Source organism: Apiospora marii (genome assembly GCF_038362585.1).
Source record: "Apiospora marii strain CBS 49790 chromosome Unknown utg000006l_segment0_segment0, whole genome shotgun sequence".
Lineage (NCBI taxonomy): Eukaryota > Fungi > Ascomycota > Sordariomycetes > Amphisphaeriales > Apiosporaceae > Apiospora > Apiospora marii.
In genome coordinates this window covers 868,013-888,099 of record NW_027117378.1, presented here as the reverse complement: position 1 = coordinate 888,099, position 20,087 = coordinate 868,013, and the positions used below count along the sequence as shown (strand labels likewise).

At 53.7% G+C, this 20,087-nt stretch overlaps 4 protein-coding genes across 4 annotated transcripts; 2 read left to right on the top strand and 2 right to left on the bottom strand.

Annotated features, from left to right (window-relative positions):
• Positions 1–53: 53 nt before the first annotated feature.
• Positions 54–4,937, bottom strand: PG985_010027 (GTP binding protein; the record flags this gene model as incomplete). Its single annotated transcript, XM_066829795.1, has 4 exons — positions 54–512; positions 571–1,307; positions 1,360–4,837; positions 4,920–4,937. 4 exons carry the CDS (start codon positions 4,935–4,937, stop codon positions 54–56), a joined length of 4,692 nt encoding a protein of 1,563 aa, XP_066682185.1.
• Positions 4,938–8,745: 3,808 nt separating this feature from the next.
• PG985_010026 (uncharacterized protein) lies at positions 8,746–11,949 on the bottom strand (the record flags this gene model as incomplete). Its single annotated transcript, XM_066829794.1, has 3 exons — positions 8,746–11,309; positions 11,365–11,672; positions 11,741–11,949. The coding sequence occupies 3 exons, from the start codon at positions 11,947–11,949 to the stop codon at positions 8,746–8,748; spliced, it is 3,081 nt and encodes a 1,026-aa protein (XP_066682184.1).
• A 3,359-nt stretch (positions 11,950–15,308) lies between these two features.
• PG985_010025 (ATP-dependent RNA helicase DBP9) lies at positions 15,309–17,440 on the top strand (the record flags this gene model as incomplete). Its single annotated transcript, XM_066829793.1, has 6 exons — positions 15,309–15,611; positions 15,689–16,162; positions 16,216–16,288; positions 16,344–16,725; positions 16,785–17,023; positions 17,079–17,440. 6 exons carry the CDS (start codon positions 15,309–15,311, stop codon positions 17,438–17,440), a joined length of 1,833 nt encoding a protein of 610 aa, XP_066682183.1.
• Positions 17,441–18,212: 772 nt separating this feature from the next.
• On the top strand, positions 18,213–19,247 carry PG985_010024 (uncharacterized protein; the record flags this gene model as incomplete). The annotated part of the gene is made up of 2 exons (XM_066829792.1): positions 18,213–18,729; positions 18,784–19,247. 2 exons carry the CDS (start codon positions 18,213–18,215, stop codon positions 19,245–19,247), a joined length of 981 nt encoding a protein of 326 aa, XP_066682182.1.
• Between the last annotated feature and the right edge of the window lie 840 nt (positions 19,248–20,087).

Sequence of the window (20,087 nt, the reverse complement as noted above, 5' to 3'; positions counted from 1 at the left end):
GGCCCGGAATCGGCCATGAAGTGTTGTCGCTCTGGGCGCAGCCCATAGGTCTCTCAGATGATCATGCTCTTGGATTTGGAGTGGACACGTCGTCCCTCAGCCTTCTTGCGGAGTGCCTCTTCCCGCTTAAGGACGAGTTCACACCACTTTCTGCGGTTTCCTCCGTGCATGGTGTCGTCTTCGACGCCTTCACGACCGACAACGTCGCCCAGGACCTTCATCCAGCCGTCCTTGTCTTCAGCTGTGTCGGCGTAGAAGTCGATGACTTCGCCGTTGTTGAAGCGGACACGGAAGCCCTCTTCGACGAACATGTAGCCCTCTTCCTCCTCGGCGAAGGCAGAACGACGGCGCTTACCACCCTTGCCAGTGGTATCCGGCTGTGTCAATTGCCGACGGTCATCAATGATCCGCTTGGCATTGGAAAGGTTGATGGTGGCTCGCGGTTGACGAGTGGACTCGTGGTAAGCAGTAAGCTTGGTGCCGACGAGCTTGAAGTAGCGGCGACGCCAGTACTGTGATTATGTTAGTTGTTTCCTTAAGGAGGCATGACTGCATTGGGGATGAACTTACAGGACAGTCTCCACCCTGTTGACTGAGATGGCCTTCCCAGTTTCTGCTGAGTCTCTCCTCGCTAGCCTTCAACTCGCGAATGGCCGAGTTCATGCTCTTGGGCATGTCCTCATCGGTAGAACCCTTGGCACGAGGCACGAAGAGAAGTTGAACTTCGAGTTTGCCAATCTTGTAAGGGGCGCGACGGACGACAGAGTTGCTAGGGCCGCCACGCTTGCTCTTCACGCTGCTGGCAAAGCCAGCTTCCTCGACAGCCCACTCGTTGAAAGCAGCAATCTCGACCATGTAAGGACGACCATAGCAGCGAGACTCGTGCTCCTTGAGGCAGACATAAGAGCGAGCAAAGCTTCCATCATCGGCAGCCAAGGGAGACATAAGGTCCCAGGCTGTAGGCGCAACCTTTCGTTGCCGAGTAGCGGCATCGCGCTGTGCTTGAGCAAAGGCCTCTTCTTCGGCGCGCATGCGAGCTTCCATCTCCTTCCGCTTCTTTGGGCTGGCAAAGACACGAGAAAAGGTCGACGTCTTAGGCTTCGACATCTTGGTCGGGGAGGCGGGCAACTGTGCCGGCTCTGGTGGGCGCTCAAGCTTCACATTCAGGGTCAACTGGAACTCGAGATCATTAGGCACAACCAGCTCAAACTCTTGCCCAATGGGTGCATTGCGCGCAAGTTCAAGCCAGGCGGTTGTTACACAGTGGACACCATTGTCGAGGGTGAGGCTGAACCACGTTCGTTCGTCTGCTTCTCGTTAGTACAAGGACTACACTGCTGGGATTTGATGGATACATACTTCGAGGCAGGGGAAGGTCAAGGTCCTTGACTCCCATGACCTTGACGAACAGACGGCCGCGCTCTCCACACTCTTCTGTCGCCAGCTCGGGGTGAGCAGCATCTTCCTCGGGCACGTTGTTAAGAGCCGAAGCCGCAGTTGCGTTGCTTTCTTGTCCTGGCATCGGGGGAACCGGACCCGTCATGCTGGGGCCTTGTCGCTTCCTCGTGCTTCGCTGCCTTGGCCTGCCGTTCCATGGCTCAACTGTCCAGGATTGAGGACGGGCAGTCTGCTTCACTGGTGAGTTGCCAGCAGATCGAGTGGCATCGCGGGCATCGTCTGATTGCTTGTCGCTAGCAGTGACGACCTTGGTGTTTTGTCGCATAAGGTATCCTCGCTGTTTACGGTTTGTGATGTTAGCATTGAGCTGCGTTTCGTTTGATAACTTGCGACCAGGTGTGCGACCGGGGGTTCTGTCAGTCGCCACAACCGTCTTCTGAGTCCTAGACGCTTGTCTAGTAGGGCTGTTACTTGCAGCCAGAAACTCGTATCTAAAGAAATTCTGTTGGAGCTGAACCTTTTGTTGTTCGATGACCCTCTCGAAATCCTGGTCAAGGCTAAGGCCCAAGTCAAGATCCAAGGTCAAGCTGCGCTTCTTGAAGCTGGGGTGGCGGTCGATGAAGTCTTCATCCTCCCCGTTGTCCTCCTCGTTGTCGGCCTTTTCCTCGCCCGGCTCCGTCGACATGCGGGTCTTATGGCGCGCAGGAATGGACGGGACACTGGGAGGTACCTCGCGACTCACGTGGCGACGAGCTTCCCGCATAGCAGCAAGATCCGCGGGTGTGGCCGAAGGCCGGGTCTTGAGCTTGGAACCAGAGGCGCTCTTGATCGTGGCTACACGCTCGGGAATCTCGGGGGTAGGGATGGGCTCATCTGGCATCTCCTCGTCATGATCTTCCTCCTCCTCGTCTTCGGTGTACTCGTCCTCAGAGACAGGATGATGAATGACAGACTCGGGGGTGCCGGGTTCTTCAATTTCATCTTCTTCGGGCTCTCCCCATCCCGAACCGTCATAGTCAGCCTTGGAGCCCCATCCAGAGCCGGCATAATCAACCTTAGGCAGGGATCGCTCTGATCGCTCTGGGGTGGCAGGGCGGTGCTGCGAGTTGGCCTTGGCCTCGGCTTCGGCTTCAGCTTCAGCCTCAGCGTCTGGGCCTTCGGTGGTTTGACTCTCAGTGTAGCTTGAGGCATCATCATCGTCATCTTCCGTCTCATGACTTTCAGCGTAGGAAAAGGCATCATCATCTTGCTCCGGCTTGGAGTCTTCATCATCAATATCCTCATTCTTCTTGTGACTCTCAGTGAAGGTATAAGCATCGGACTCCTTGGGCTTGGGTAGCATATAGGACTGAAGACTTCTAGTAAATTCAGTCTCCTTGTTGTTTCCGTTCACCTGAGGGAGGGTCGCACTGAAGTTGGTGATGCCGGTTTCAGTCTCAGTAGCCGGGCTGAGTTTCTCACCCGTGCTACCTGCGCGAGGAGTCATAACCGAGTCCTCGTCATCTTCCTGGTGAGTCTTCTGGGCTTCGTCAGAGTAGTGGCTCTCAGTATCGTCATCCTTGAGAGTGTCATCAACCTCCGACTGATCGTCTTCTGATCTCTGGTAAAGGTCATAGACATCGCTCTTCTCGTCCTCTGTGCCATTGATCAGCACGCTGGATTCGCTGTCTCCATCTACATCCTCAAGAACCGACTCCTCGATACTATCAATCGGAACATCGGGGTTGAAGGGTAGCTGCCGCTCGGGGCTGGAGGGCGCGGGAGAGGAGTTGAAGTGGTAGTCAGAGTCGCGCTCAAAGGCTTTGTTGCCATTGACACGCTGGAGAATGGACTGGCGGGAGATACTGGGGAGCTGGTAGTCCATATCCAGACCAGAGATGTCTCCGACGGTGTCATCCTCTTCGCCTGCCTCTGATTCAGCAGCCTCCTCGTCGTGGTCATCTGGTGTAGGGCTCTCGACTCTATCGCGAGGACCTGCACGTCGCATGCGTCTCTCTCGCTGTTGCTCTGCGAACGACTTGATGGGATCAGTCGAGATAGCCTTGGGGCTGGTGTCCTCGGAGAGCATCATGAGCTTCAGTCGCTCTTCCAAAGACATCTTGCCGTTACCAATGTTCTGGATTTCAGACTTGCTCGACGCGGCGGGAGGCGGCGTGGGAAGGTCCCGACGGGGGCTTCCCAGCATGCGCTCAGCGGTTGCGGACAAGCCATTTGAGGAAGAGTTGGATTGGGTGCGGACATGGCCCATGCCTGGCAGAGGAGGCAGCGGGCGGTGTTCACCGTTCGATGCAGTCGAGTCAGTGCGTCCATGTCCCAGTTGGGGCCTGGCAGTATCCGCTGGCGAAGGAGCCCCTTCAGGCAGAGGACTGTTTTCGAATCTCTCCTCGCGGTTGTCCCCACGCCACTCATCAGGTCCAACGACAGGCGTCTTGTCTGTGTCTTCAAGAGTGGCATCGAAGCTGTCATCCTGGAGATCGCCCTCGTCCCGGTAAAGACCATAGGCGTCCTCATCATCGTCCTCCTCCTCCTCCGAGTCGTAGCTGCCTTCTCTAGAGTTTGTGCCGATTGAAGACAGATCTGGCGTTGCCATCTCATACTCGTTGATCTGCGGAGGACCGTTGTCGAATGTGACGCTCTTCATGTTCCTGTTCAGGGTCTTGCCCCAAGGAAGATCGTCGTCTTCGTGTATGGACTCACCAAAGTAGTCACTTGGTTGTGAGCCATTGCTGCTCTTGAACCGGGAGTTGGAGAGTGACGACTTGGTAGGAGAGACCTGATCCTTGCTGGGGCTGCGGGGACTGAGAGGTGTTGGACTCGCCAGGGTTGTGGGACTGACGATGGACCTTCCCGGGCTGTAGAGCGGGATGCTCGACGCACTGTCACTGCGGCCATGGGCTGACCGGAAACCGCCCACGGGGTTGCTGATATAGGCACTGTTTGTTACCTTGGCAAGAGGTCGCTCTATGGTAGGTATCCGTGTGGGGTCGTATTCTTGCTTCTGCTCCCGCGCGAACATGGTGCTGTTCTTGACACGGGAGGCCTTCTGCAGGCGCTCAATAGACGAGCGTCGCACAGGGGACGGTGAGCCGCTTCCATAAAGATCATTCTCCTGAGTGACGCGACTTTGCCAGTACTGGTGACGAGAATTGGTGCTGTCTAGCGGTGAGGACTGGAATGGCGATGAATCGGTATTGGGGCCCATCTTCTGTAAGCGCGCCACTTGTGTCAGTTTGTGATATTTTCCGAGCGGTTGACTCAGGGCGGTGGATGTTGTTCTGTTGCTGCTGCGACCACTTACCTTGGTTGTTTGGTTCCAACTGGGCGAGTTCCGCCTCTTCTCACCGACGGATATCTCTGACAAAGGACGGGGTACACTGCTCTTGTTGGGCGTTGTGGAAGGCGTGCTTGAGCCCTTGGAGATGCGCAATGGTTGTGTAATCTGGTGGAGAGTTCATGTCAACAGACGGAGACTTGGACGGTGGCCCGAACGCGGCAAGCGCCGGTGTAAGTAGGGTACTTACTGCTTCCTCAGTAGCCATTTTGCTTGTTTTCTGTACAATAAATTAAAGGTGGATCATTTCCTTCGAGGAAGTATTCACAAGGGAAAAGATGTTAAGCGGCGAATGCGCTGCGCTATTGGGTGGTGGTGTTTAGCCCGCTCGGCTGTTGGTGTGCCAGCAGAGCTTGACGTTTTTGTTTTGATATTGAGAGACCACTGGGGTCTATTGGTGGGTGTATGTCTTGTCAAAAGAGCGCCGCACCGCAATTGGAATGCAATTGCGACGAGCTGCGGCGGGGAAAGTATGTAGGTATGGAGTGTAGTGAGAGGAATTAAAAACTCTTGGTTTTTTGGGTTTGTTCTTTTTAGAAAGAATCGCGGTGGAATGCGACACGAAGGCAGGATAAGTGGTTGTAGCCAGACACCAGTCCTTCACGGCATTTGTTGACGTAGAATGGAAAATCAAGAGGGAAGAAGGTAGGCAGGTTGGGTTACGGCGGTTGGGCGGTAACGGAGTTGCTTTGGGACAGGCTATATCGCTGGAATCGATATTTGAACGGGACCCGAAATGGAGATTGGTTCCTTGCCAACTCAGAGAAAGGAGGATGGGGATGAACAATAGGAGGAACGACGAACGTAGATTCAACGAAGCGGTCTGCGCAGCACCAGTTGGGTAGATATTATTATTTGCGAAGCGGTGGTGAGCACTTGGGCTTGGGTCGAGGTAACAAGAGCGGCGGGATGTCACAGGGAACCGCCGCTGATTGGCCGGGGAGCTGTTGCGATGTAAACAGAGGAGCAGCTGCCCCAAGCTTCCCCACCAAATCCACCAGCTTCCACCAGCTCGACTGCGCTCGGCGGCGGTTGCCATACCAATTACGCCGACGGTGTAGGGATGTTGGGCGCCGGCACCACTCCCATGGCCAGACTCCCAGCGACTCTAGCAAACTGCTAGCAGCAGCAGCAGCTCGCCAGCGGCTACGCACTCCGGAGAATTGCTTGCGAGCCGGCTTGCTACTGCACGTCGCTGCCATCTAAACCCCTCTGAGCCTAGGGATTGCCCGGTGGGCTGTTACTCAACAACGTCCATCTGCCCTCATTCGCCCTTGGATGGCTGTCGCATTGCTCGACATATTAATAAATACACCCATATGGTTAGTAGTGCTGCAGGCCATCAGCCATTCGCGGTGTGTGCTGGCGGCGATGATCCAGTTTTGGTCTTTTTCCCCATCCTGCGTGGCCCTCACTTACAAGCTAAGCTGGTTGCCGTGTTGCTCTGCGGCTGTGTGAGAGCTCTCTCCCCCCATATGCCGTTTCTAGTGTTCTTCGATTTTCAACGCATTCCTAACCGACCTACTATTCATAGTCCTTAGGGCGATGTGACCAGCAGAGTATCGAGATTCCCTTACATTAGCTAGCTGGCTAGCAAGCTGCGGCATCCACCAGCTGCGTCAAGCTCGTCTTTTCTGATGCAGTCTAACGCACGTAATAAGCATTGTGGCCAGTTTTGGGCGGCGAGTCCACTGCTGCCGCGTCCCGTCTGTGGTGTCGGTTCTTGTTTCGTCCCCCTCACCTCTCCTCGTATCCACTCGATACAAACAGGGAAAAAGGAACGAGGTGCGAAAACCTGCATTGGCTCTTTTGTTGACTTCCAATGTTGACTGGGCCGAACCCAGAAGAGAAAAAAGCACAATGAGCTTTGCCGTCCATGCCAAGTCCCAAACCCGTCGAAAGACTGGAAGAAGGATACATGTATGTAGATAGTTCAGGCGAGTCTCATATTTGGAGGCTAATGTTTTCATTAGTAGATGGACCATCTGATTCACATCACAACATTCATTGATTGCCATGTGTGTAGAGTATGTGCTGTGGCCGGTTACTACCGTACGGGGTGCTGCTGGCTGTTAGTGCAAAGGTGCATTAGGTCCCGCGACAGATGCACAGACAAACGTCACCCTGAAATATTGGTTCGGCCGTCTGTGTGTGCATTAGAGTCTGCATATCACGAACCTGCAATTCAACTCACGACATTGTACATATCATCACTTGGCTCCAGGGCTCCTCTCTGAGCAGTTCGTCGCCGTCTCTACAAAACAAATCCTGCGGTGTTGGCAGTGATCGACCCTGCATCTGTTACAGCGGACGGTCGACCCTGGAATGCTCAGGAGGGCCAGTCATGATCTCTAGGGATAGATGCATCTTTTTTTCTTCTGTTAGAATTTTTCTTCTGCTTTCTTTCTTCTTCTATGCCCCGCCGGCCTTGGCGAATGCCATTCATATGTCCTATTCCGGATATTGATGATTGGTTACACGGTTCTGACTGGTCTGGTGTAAGTCAGTGTAACCCTTCGACGGCCCAACCCGTAGCATGTCGCATCTTGTTCCTGGTGTGTATATGTTCAGATATGGCCTTCCCAGGATATGAAGCCCCTTGAACCCTATCAAATGGCCATTTTTAGGTAAGTAAATAGACACAATTGTCGTTTCGTAGTCATAGAGTAGCTGTAGCTACTACCCATGCCATCTCTCCAAGGTCTGCCTTTTCCAACGAGCCGCATGCGCTCTTCCCCATCCTGATATGGCATGCCTTCCTCCTGTGTATCCTCCGCCAACCAATGCAACACATTCGATGGTCTTTGCCTGCGCGAGGCGTGCTGTGCCCGGATTGTGACCGCCGAGTACTGGGCGCAAGGCTTTCAGTAAGCTGGCATCTTGTGGCTAATGTATGTCAGCTCAGCTGTTGCTGGGTGTGATGGCGCCACCTATTGGTGCAATATAGCCCGAACCCATGAAACCGACAAATAGTTGAGACTCAGGAAACATCATCCTTGTCATCGTGGTGACGCTCTGCAGCTGGGGGCGAATGGCTGCGAGCCTGGCTTGTTCAAAACATAAATAATAACCTGAGTAAAGATGCAGCGCTCGCCTTCAACAAAGATAGTCGCACTACTTTGAATTCGATCAGCATCTGGGCAAGAGACTTCTATATATATAAGGTTCGTATTGGGACCCGACACAAGAGGGATGGATGTAAGCTCATAGCTCAGGGCGGGCGCGCGCCAGACAACGAAGACTTGACGAAACCCCGAAACCTCAAAAACTTTTATGTATGGCGATTCCGTACAGTCGTTTCGATGTTCACAATGAAATCAGCCTGACGGAACTGCAAGCTGTCAAGATACCTCAAGAACCTTACTGTACGGATACCCCATGAGCGTCCGAGAGGTGACATCGCTCATAATGGCGGAAGGAAACTATGCATCTCTGTCTTTGAATACGCACGCCAGTGGTGACTTCGCTGCTCACTCTCATATTGAGATGCATTAGCCTTCTACAGGCTAACGAATGGCTGGATTGAGTAGGAAGTCGGCCAGCTCAAGAACGTAGAGTAGGTAAGAGAGACCTTTATACGCAAAGTTGGATGGGAAAACGGCTGAAAAGAGGATAGGGCGGGACGCATAGCAGGATACTTGGTTAGCCATGTAGAAACTTCAGTTGTTAATGAGATGAGTTTAATTCTCAGTCTGAAGATGGCTGCTGCGTTGGTGCAGATTAGTGTCAAAGAATTAAAGCGCATAGAACAAGTCACAGGTCACAGAAGAGCAGAGAAGACAGTGAGGTAGTTTTTAGTTTTTAGTTCGTGCATATATAAATAATTAGACTTTCTCGGTTTTCTCCCGACACGGGGCCTCTATAGCGACCGAGGTGGTATCAAAAATACAAGAGTTTATAGTGTAAGAAAATTAAAAGACAGTTTCCAACCCCGTTACGCGCCACCCAACCAAGACCAACCGACCATTTCTATTTGATGGTGTTATTGTTGTTTTACTGTTTTGTTCGGAAGGGCTTTAGTCGGCCTCCTCGATGATGGTCTTCTGGGCGACGTAGTAACGGTCACCGCGCTCGTCGCGCTCGTGCTCGACAGCGACCTTGCTGAGATGGGTCAGGATGTTCTCCATCATGGTGTCCTGCTTGGAGCGCTTCTTGCGGCCAAGGTTGTCGAGGGTGGCCCAGCTGGACATGGCGTAGTAGATGATACCGATGACAATGACAACGGCGATGGAGTACAGCCAGATGACAACGATGGTGACAATGTCGACGGCGCCGTTCTGGGACAGCTTAGGGTTCAGGGACCAGGCAGTCTCGAGACCCTCACCGCTGAACCAACCGAAACCAGCGAAGAGAGAAGCCAGGATATCGACACAGAAGATGGCGATAACCAGCTGCCACGAGGGGTAGGTCTCGAAGCCACGGGTGACGAAGATGAGCCAGTTCTCGGTAAGAGCGACCTGAAGGAAGAGCATCTCCTGGACACCACCGTAGTTCTGGATGATACCACCGCTGGGGAGCCAGAGGGTACCGCGGAGGATCCAGGTACCGAGAGACAGCAGAACACCGAGGACGATGGAGATGATCCAGATCTTGGGCAGCTGCCACTCGACGGGGCGCTTCTCGAAGTGAGCGTTATCGTAGGCAACAGCGATGGTGGCAAGATCGGCGAAGAGAGCGATGAAGACAATCAGGTCAGCACGGATGGTCTCGTTGATGATGACCATGGAGGTGACGAGGTAGATCTCGAGATGCAGGCAAAGAGCGATACGGTACTGGATGTAGGCCTTCATGCGCTGGAAGATTTGACGAGAGATCTTGATGGCGGAGACGATAGTGCTGAGACCAGGGGCAAGGAAGACGATATCGGCAGCGGCCTGGGCGGCCTCAGTGGAACCCTCGACGGCAATACCACAGTCAGACTTCTTCAGGGAAGGAGCATCGTTAACACCGTCACCAGTCATGGCAGTCAAGTGACCACGCTGCTGAAGCATCTCGACGACCTGGTACTTGTGTTCGGGGAAGACCTCAGCGAAACCATCGGCACGCTCGCAAAGATCGTGGACAGAGGTACCGGGCATGCCAGAGTGGATGAGCTTGTCGGAGTTGTAGACCTTGGAGCCAAGGTTGAGCATGTGGCAGGTCTCCTTAGCGATAGCAATGGCGTCACCAGTCAACATCTTAACGGAGATACCAAGAGCCTGGGCCTCAGCGATGGTCTGGGCAGTGTCGGAACGAGGGGGGTCGAAGAGAGACATCATGCCGAGCATTTCCCAGGGACCATCTTCCTCCTTGACAGCGACAGCGAGCGAACGGAAACCACGGCGAGCGAGCTCAGTAGCCTTGGCGCGGAAGAGCTCGGCCTGTTCCTCAGTGCAGTTGGAGATAGCGAGAACGGCCTTGGGGGCACCCTTGGCACAAGTGTAGCGGACACCCTGGTGAGTGACTTCGGCAGTGATACGCTTGGAGACGGGGTCGAAAGGAGTGAACTTGTCCGTCTTCCAGCCCTCGGCGAGCATCTCCTTGGCCTTGGGGTAGCGCTTGAGGGTAAGGATAGTGATCTTGTCAATGGGGTCGAGAGACTTGATGTTGTGGGACGAGGCCAGGGCAGCGACAGCCATCATCCAGTTGATGTCAACACCCTCCATGACGAAAGGCTCGCGAACGGACAGCTGGTTGGCAGTGAGAGTACCGGTCTTGTCAGAGCAAAGAATGTCGACACCAGCGAGGGACTCGATAGCGGTAAGCTTCTGGACGATGGCCTTCTCCTCAGCCAGGTAGGCGGCACCGACGGCGAGGGTGGTAGTGGTAACGACGGGCAGACCGACCGGGACACCGATGATGAGCAGAATCAGGGCGTAGTGGAGCAGGTTGATGGAGCTGTCGGAGGGAAGGGCAATGTTCAGGTTGCGGTAGAAACCACCGATCCAGGCAACAAGAATCCAGAAGACGACGAGAACCAAGAGACTAGCACCGATGGAGTTCATGATGGCCTTGAAGTGACCGGAGTCCTGGGCACCCTGAACGAGAGAGGCAGTCTTTCCGACGAACGAAGCCTGGGCACCGGAAGTGACAACACCGTAAGCCTTGCCGCGCTTGCAACCAGTAGTGTAGTAAACCACGTCGGTCATGTACTTCTCGACGGCGAGGGACTCTCCGGTGATGGCAGACTGGTCAATAGCGACAATAGCGTGGCCGGTGTGAGGGGTACCCTCATCGTCGTGCTCAGCCTTCTTCTCGCTGGTAGAGTTGCTCTGGGCGTTGAGCTCAGCAATGTACTGAGCCTGGCCGTTGGGGTTATCGTAGTCGCAGATCAGGCGGCAGTCAGCGGGGACAACGTTGCCCTCTTCGATGATGACGATGTCACCAGGGACGAGTTCTCTAGCACGAATCTCTTCCTGCTTGCCGTTACGAACAACAAGTGCCTTCATGGCGATATCACCCTTCAGACTGGCAACAACATCGGCAGCCTGCTTCTCCTGGTACCAACCGACGATGGCGTTGAGGAGCAGGATACCAATGATGATACCGGCGTCAAGCCAATCCTGGAGACCGAGAGCAAGGATGAAAGCAACTTCCATAACTGCACGCGATTGTTAGTACGAGCATGACTAGCATGACAGATCGGGGCGGCTTACCATAGAGGACGGGGCCGCGGAAGAAGCCGATGAACTTGAGAAGCATGTTCTCCTTCTCGGCGGCGAGCTCGTTCCATCCGGACTGCTTGCGTCTCCGCTCGACCTCGAGGTTGTCGAGACCCTTGTGCATGTCGGTCTTGACCCATTCTGACGGTGTCTGGAATTCGCTCTTGGATTTGGTGGAAGCTCCAGATTTACCGCTCTTCCAGAAGGCCCACCATGGTGCCTTCTTGCCCTCGCCTTCAAAGTTCTCCTCCTCTTCTCCCTCCGCGTTGGGATCCCGGTAAGTGTCGACGAAACGAACCAGACTGTGATGAATCGGTCAGAATGGAGCCGGATATCGTGGGGTTGAGATATGCTTAAATGGGATACTTACGCTTTGTACTCGTCCATATAGGGGTTCTCGCCCTGGGGGGCGGACTTGGTTACGGGCGTGTTGGGTTCCGAGGGGACGTTTCTTCGGTTGTTCTCATCGAGAAAGGTGCCCGACTCGTGCTCGTGGCCACCTTCCTCATTAGCAGCGGAGTATTCGGGGTTGCTCTTGTGGCCGCCGAGACCTTTCAACTTCTTTAGATTAGGTGCCATGGCGTAACAGTCCAGCTGTGAGACAGAAGAAGAATTCAGGAGCAAGCAACGATTAGCCGGAGCTAGGATTAGCCGGAGCTAGGAGAGAGACAACGTATTATACCACGGATGTATGCAACGGATGATAGACGAGAGGAGGGAGATTGGGCGTAAGGAAGGAGAGTAGAGAGAAGCATCCCAACGATGGATGAAGGCGCTACTTATAGGGAATCGGCCCCCATACCGACGACGGCCGGAGACCTGCCGCAACTGCCATGTCTTGGCCCGTTTCCTCTGTACGTAGCAGCTGGGGGACTGAATAGTGGCAGGGAAAAACTCCACCGACGCCATTTTCATTTTTGGCGGGTACTCAGGTGAAGGCCCTTTTCCGCGCAGCGAAGGCGAGATGGAGATCTCATTCTAAAGGCTCTAGGGTGCCTTCCAAGATGGGACGAAATGTCCCGCAACTGGCCTATCAGGGCGGGCCTTACCCAGTATCACTACTGGGGCGCCTCTGACAAAAAAGTGAACACGATGTAGCGTTGATCGGTTTCGCGAAGCTAGTTGGGGCTACCGTTGAAATTGGACATGGGATCCTCTCCACGCCAAGTATTGTTGGAGAGGTGAAGCGATCTGAAAATGCCTCACCACGGACGAATAAGCGTCAGCCGTAGTAACCAAAATCTCTTCAAGAGTTGCAACAGCTCCGGGCGATCACGTACCCCTGCCGGGGTTTCAGCAACGATGGAGCTTGAAACGGCGCTATATCGCGGCTCTACAGCGGCACGTGACTTCGAGAGAGTCAGGGACACCCCTAAACCCCCAAGTCTCCCGCGTCCGCCGCCACGAACTCCTTTGTGAGGTGGGTGACTGGCAACCTGCACGCGCATGGCCGCGCATGGGGGTTCTCACCTACAGAAACATGATCTTCAGATGGAGCAGAAACAAACCGTCGGCAACTGTCCCTGGGCCTGCCAGGCAGCCAATGACATTGTGATTGACAGATTATTCTGGCGCCTGGCGCTAGACAGAAATCAGAAGAGACGGTCTATTTTAAAATAGATAAGACATGACAGAAACTGCCAAGCTACCCTGTGTTCGAAGAAGCCGTCGAGGGCTGACTCGTCTCGAGCCCGTCTAGAACTGCGCAGGAGTGCAGCTACTTGCGCGAATATCCGCCGGCGTCAGAGAAACCGTACCGGCACGCCTTGTACACCGCGCGTACTAGTATTCGCTAGTACAAATCGCGCATGCCGGTTGCCGTACATGGCGAGCATGGTCGGGATAGTGGCAACGGGTCAAGTTTCTGGGTTCCTGACTAGTCGGCCTCGGGCTTAGGCGTGCGTGGGCAGGCTGGCTGGGTTGGCTGGGGGTGCTCTCAATCGCGTTCTAGCAAAAACAACTCTAACTAAAATGACATTTCTCCGCAACTCCGTCCAGGATGGATCAGGGCGACGAGAGCAGGTACCCGGTTTAGCTGGTCTCCATAGGTACAGTAGGCAGTATGTAGGCAGGAGATTGTACAGTAGTCTCCGACCACCGGCCCCGGAAATAATCCCAGAAAAGCCTCAGAGCCAAAGCTCACCGAGGTCCAGCTTCAGATAAACGGAGCGTTATCTAGCGGGCCTACTATGTCTTGGTAGCGGGGCGAGGCCCAGGGACGGAGGGGACGGACGACGGAATTTACAAGTAGAAGCGAGGTGCGAGGCGAGGCAAGCAGACAGAGCTGAGCTGGCTGGCAAGGAAGGCGCGCCGCGCTCTGACCCAAATAGTCTCATCCATCCTAGCTTCTTCTCGTGTGTTTAGCTCTTTCAGTTGCCCGCACGGCTTCGGTCGAAACCGATCCCTTTTTTTTCCTCTCTCTTGCCTCCCCTTCCCCCCCCCCATTCCAGAAGCCGGCTAGTAGGATCTCGCCTCCCTCGTGGCGTTGCGGCTCTATCTCGGGGTCGGCGTCAAGAGGTGTTGCTTGCCTATTGTAGCAACAGTTTTGGAATTGCATCCTCGATGATGAAACTTTACGGGCATCAAACAATCCCCTCCTTGGCGATGAGGGGTCACGTTGTAAGTGGGCATGAAGCCCAGGTTGGAAAAGACCTACAAAAAGCTTGTCGCGTCTTGCAGCCAGTGCCTGCCACGGGCAACGGGTAACGAGCTTGGGCCGCGCTGAAGCGCTCTACCTATTTGTCTATGTGCTGGTGGTGTGCCATCGGGCTTCTTGGCCAAAACAGACCGTAACTCCTTGAATAGAGGCAATGCTGCGATATTGTAATTGTCGACCAACGAGGTCCCGTTGATGACAAAGGAGCATCCAAAAAGGCATGCAAATCGGCAAGTCCGCCAAGACCCGTGAGCGTCAAGCCCGTAGGACCTTTGTTTTGGTCAGACTTCATGCCGTTTCAACCACCCGCCACTGGCCACCCCCATGCCCAGAATACTAAATCTGGGGAGTACAGTCCGTTGAATGGTGTAGGGTCTGGGGATGTGGAGTATGCGAGCGTGCCGTCTTGATTGATTTGTTTCTAGCTGACCAAGGGGCAGATGTGACTAGATGACGATGTTTCTCGCCGTTGATAGGCGAGATCGACAGACGACACCGCCTTCGTCATTGCTTGGCTCGTGTACCAAATAGTGAAGCTGATGGCGAGGCTTTCGGCATGAACGTCAAGAGATATCGTATGCGCTAGCCAAGGTAAGTCATATCTGCACACCGCAATTCTTCAATATGTGGTTGTATTCTGGGATGCACCGAGGCACCTACCAGCCCAGCCTCCCGGCCAACGTCGGAAAATACGGTGACGTGTAAATCGCGAATCAGCCGCCAACGCGGGCTTCGCGAACGACCTCAGTGTCCAAGCTCTCGACAACGCATCGAGATTCTCCTTAAAGCAATGGACACTAAGCAGATCCAGTCTGAAATTAGGACTGGTCCGAGGTGGGACGTGGTGGTTTATCTAATCTTAAAAGTCCTGCTTTGGCCGCTGCCATCAGATTGTGATCAATGGAAAGGAATTCGGTTGACAGGCCAATTGATCGGCCAATAAAATGACTTAATGCCCCCACAGCTGCGCGCTGGAAGGCTCCGCAGCCCCAGACCATCGTTTCCGCCAATCAGGTGCAATTAAGGTTTGGCGAAAAAGTCCATGCTGATAGGCTGATAAGATAAGCGATAAGCTCAGGTCTGCGTGGGAACCTCGAAATTTTGTTCGGTAGGCGGGACGAGAGAGGTCACGCACTGTAGGCTGTTGGTGGGAATACACATGCAAAGCCGAGATCAACGAATGCCCATCTGCACGACTTCGCACTGAAACGAAGCCGCTTTCTATTTTTAATACCGGCTCCTCTATTTCAGGCTGCTGCTAGCAGCGCTTCGGCGATTCGAGATGAAGCGCAAGTTGGACGAAAACGACCAGCCGGCCGCCACCGAAAATGCTGAAACCGCAACCGCCTCATCGGCGCCCGCTGCAGACGCAGAGGCGACGGCCACTTGGGAGAGCCTCCGTCTCGACTCGCGCCTGCTGCAAGCCATCGCCAGCCAGAACTGGAAGAAGCCAACCCAGGTGCAGAGCAAAGCAATCCCCTTAGCCCTCGATGGTCGCGATGTACTTGCAAAGTCGAAAACCGGCTCGGGCAAGACCTCAGTCTATGTACTTCCTTTACTGGAAGCTATACTCAAGCGCAAGCAGGTAGGCGTCCCTCTATGCATCGTCTGCTGCACGAGGCAGTCCTTTCCGTCCGTAATTTGCTAACCGTCTGACTACAGACGACATCTGCGCCTTCTACGACAGCACTCATCCTAGTTCCCACGAGAGAACTGGCAGACCAGGTGGTGAGGGTGATCGACACTTTCGCCGCCTTCTGCAAGGATATCCAAACTGTCAAACTATCCGAAAAGCTATCCGACGCTGTCACCCGAACCCTCCTCTCGAACCTGCCCGATCTCGTAGTAGGCACGCCTGCAAGGGTCCTGCAGGCTATCAAGAGCTCTGCGCTACCCCTCGACGGTCTCAAGCACTTGGTATTAGACGAGTCAGACCTGCTTCTCAGCTATGGCTACGACGAGAACCTCAAGACTATTGCATCCACGATTCCCAAAGGCGTACAAACTATACTCACCTCAGCCACCTTGACAGATGATGTCAAAGCAGTACAGGACCTGTTCTGTCGCGACCCGGCGATAGTAGATCTGCAGGAGAAGAACGACACAGAAGGGGGTGTCGATCAATTCTATGTGAAGGTACATACCCCGTCGCAAATGCATAGGCCCAGATTACTAACAACCCCGGTCAGTGCGCTGAAGACGAAAAGTTCCTCTGCATTTACGTCATCTTCAAACTGCAGCTGATAAAGGGGAAGAGCATTGGTAAGTTACCGGCATGTGCACCTAATTGACGACGCAACCTAACTCTCAATGACAGTCTTTGTACATGACGTAGATCGGAGTTATCGGTTGAAGTTGTACCTGGAACAGTTCGGTATTCGAAGTACTGTGCTGAACTCAGAACTCCCCATCAACTCCAGGATCCACATCGTGCAGCAGTTCAGCCAAGGCGTGTACGATATTCTGATTGCGTCGGACGAGCACGAAGTCCTGGGTGGTGAAGATGAGCAAGAGGACGATGCCGAGGAGCAGCAAGATGGTGAAAGCGCAGACCGTACAGGTGCCAAGGGCAGCAACCCGCCGAAGAAGAAGCGCAAGTCCGCAAAACGCGACAAGGAGTATGGTGTGAGTCGCGGTATTGACTTCAAGGGAGTTGCGGCGGTAATCAACTTTGACCTTCCTACGTCCTCAAAGTCCTAGTAAGTCTCGCGAGCATTCTGTCCGCTTTTTGCGCGCCCTTGTTTCTAACCGTACACAGCACGCATCGCATAGGCAGGACTGGACGAGCAGGCCAAAATGGCATATCCCTGTCCTTTGTGATTCCGAGCAACGAGTATCGCAAACACATGCCGACCTCGATCGAGTCTACGGAGAATGACGAGAAGATACTGGCAAAGATCACAAGACAGCAAGCCAAGAAGGGCAAGGAGTTGAAGCCATACAATTTCGACAAGAAGTCACTGGACGCGTTCCGGTACCGTATGAACGACGCTCTACGTAAGTCTGGTTGGAGTTCGATTCCTTGTGGTTGCATACTAATACGGCGATGCAGGTGCCGTAACGAAGGTCGCCATCAGAGAAGCACGGGTCCGAGAGTTGAAGCAGGAGCTTGTCAAATCCGAGAAGCTGAAGCGGCATTTCGAGGAGAACCCTGCGGAACTCCAGCATCTGAGGCATGACTCTGAACTGAGGGCGGCGAGGTTACAACCTCATTTGAAGCAGGTCCCCGATTACTTGCTCCCACCGGATCGCAAGAAGGCCGTGTCGGCGCTTAACGTTGGATACGTACCTCTCCGGAAACACAAAGACGAAAAGCGGAAGGGTAGAAACGGCAAGAAGGGCAAGAGGACCTTTACTCGGAAATCCGATCCCCTCAAGTCCTTTAGAGGCAGAGGCAAGGGCAAGGATAAATAAATGTCACACGGATAGCCAACAATGATACCATTGCAGTTTTCTGCATTCCAAAAAGATCGTGATCGCTGTTACCCAGCACGCACACGCGTACTCCTATTGTGAAGATTGTGGCATGGGTAATAATAGGCTGGCCAGGATCAAGGGGTGATGGTTTTCCCCTTCAAGTTGCCTATTGCTCAAAAGGGATGGAATAATTCTCGTGCGCATATTATGTTACTTGGTTCAGGAAGCTCACCTCGTCTCATACGTAACATTTTATGCAAAAGAATGTGCCGAGCTTCATTCTATACAACACACATCGAATCATGTTTATTTAAGGAGACAGCTTAAGTATTCCTCATTGTCGTTATTGTAGCCAATTCACGAGACGTTCCCTGATCACCTCATGGCCGTTGACATCAGATTCGTTTCTATAATTATAAGTAGAATGTCCACAATGGCAGATATTGTGATACAAACCAGTACTGATCGCAACTCATCTCGTCCGCTCCGAATCCTGCTTTGTACAGTTCAGACTATACGTGGTACTATGATACTATATAGGCACAACTATAAAATAAGCATTCACCTTTGACCAGTATGATCGAAAGCTTGATACCAACTTTTCCCATATTGGGTGATCGTTCAGTTGCTGCCAGTATATATTGTTCACAAGGTAGTACAGAGGGTACAATGACCATTGCTTCTATATTTCCTTACACGCTGCTTGCCTCGAAACACATCGACTGTCGACACACTGCTGTGTACGCCGTAGCCTACCCTTCAAGTCACGATGGAAACCCCCACTGAATCACCCAACAACGCCCCGAATGCAGCGAATGGCATTCGCGTGGAGGGCGCCGACCCAGCATCAGAAGCACCGTCCATATTCCATCGGTTCCAAGACCTGCCCCAGGAGTTGAGGGACTCGGTATGGGACGCAGCGGCCCGCAGTATTTACGAGCCATACAATGCCATGACGAAGGAAAACCCGCGGTTGTTCTGTATGTACCACAGATCCGTGTATACCTTAGAGCCTAGTATAATCGACACCCGAACGGACTTCAGGGCGGCCGAAGAGATCCTCATCAAAGGCCTACTGGCACTTCTCCTGGCTAGCAAGGAGAGCAACGAACAGAGCAGGCGCACAATCTTGGGATGCGGTTCGAACAACAGGAGCTTTCCCTTGCTGGCGCTGTGGGGGTACAGCTATCGGGGCGTCCCGATACGGCAGCTGGCAATGGCCCGGAACGACGTCATGTGCTTCTGTCATTGCTATTCGAGGATTTATACGTCCAATAGCGATGCCAGTAAGTCTACTGCATCGTCCTTTCAGCACCTGCATCATATATTGCTACGGATAGGCCAAATCGCCACCTTGGGGCCTCAGCCTATGGGGAGTCTGCTGCGGCTTACGCCGCATCTGAAAACATTATATGTCGATGTGAATTTGGTCTTGTATAGGTACCTCCTTCGACGCTTTCCTTTCGCCGCATGCGAGCTTCATGGTATCGACTTCAACATAATGACGAGCTTGTGTGATCTACCACTACAACCACCGACAAAGCGCGATGAGGAAGGCGTTGGCCACCAAGGCGAGATGGCCGACGATGAAGCTGTCAATGGTGCCAGCAGCGGCAAGGAGGTATCACAGGAGGAGGAGGGCGAGCGTGTGATCGACCATCGCCGAATTTTCCATCTACTCGGTCCTGAGCACCTCCGGGCCTTCCTCGAAGTATGGGAACTATGTGCCGAAGCTGGAGTTAAGTTGCAGTTCGTGGCACGGTATGGGAGGGCCGTAGAGCTGTTCCGCCAGGAAAACTCCTAGTGGAAAATACATGACCACTCAGTCAGCATAGGCGCACCCACTTCCTCCGGTTCGCAGTGGGTTCGTCTTCAGTCTTGCCGACAGTGCCTGCATAACGCGCTTCCTCGGTGCGTACCTAGGTATCAATACTTGCATGTTTCCAATTGGCTTGCTGGGTTGGGACTCATCGGATCGGTGTCCAGATGTGGCTACTTGCAGAGGGAGGGAAGGAAGATAAGGAGGGAAGGAGGACAGACTTTATGGAGAGAAGAGAGGAATAAAGCAAGAGCTGCCGAATCGAGTCCGGAAAATGCGTGTCGAAAAGGGTGTCCATACCTCCGACCATTCTTGGGACATACACATCTCCTCCTCTCGCCGTCCAGAGTCGGACGAACACGCCCTATTGGACTGCTCCCCGCCTGCAGTGTGCTGACATGTGTGCCACCTAGAGTCGTATTAAAGAATTCGAGCTGCGCAGGGCGTTGGGAACTGCGTCACGGAGGTGCACTGCCGACTGCCCTGCTGCCCCCCAAGTAGCATCCATACTGCGTGGCCCTGATGGTATTAGTTGGAGTAGCCAGCCAGTAAAGATGAGCCAAGCAGTTCGTCCTATCAAGAGCCGTAGCTTTCCATACCTACATAATAGTTTCCATGCATGTGTTCAAATTAAGGGTCGTTGCAGAAGATAGCACTGTGTGAAGAGAATGGCCTGCATGTAGCCTGGCATACTGTGGTAGCACTGGGTGGGTGGTGGTCGGCTGAGATGTGACCTTGACTGGATTGAGGGTCGGTCCGTCCATCGTCGGCTCCTCATTCGATCGGGAAAAGCAGTCGGGTTTGTCCTGGCGTAAAGGTGCCTTT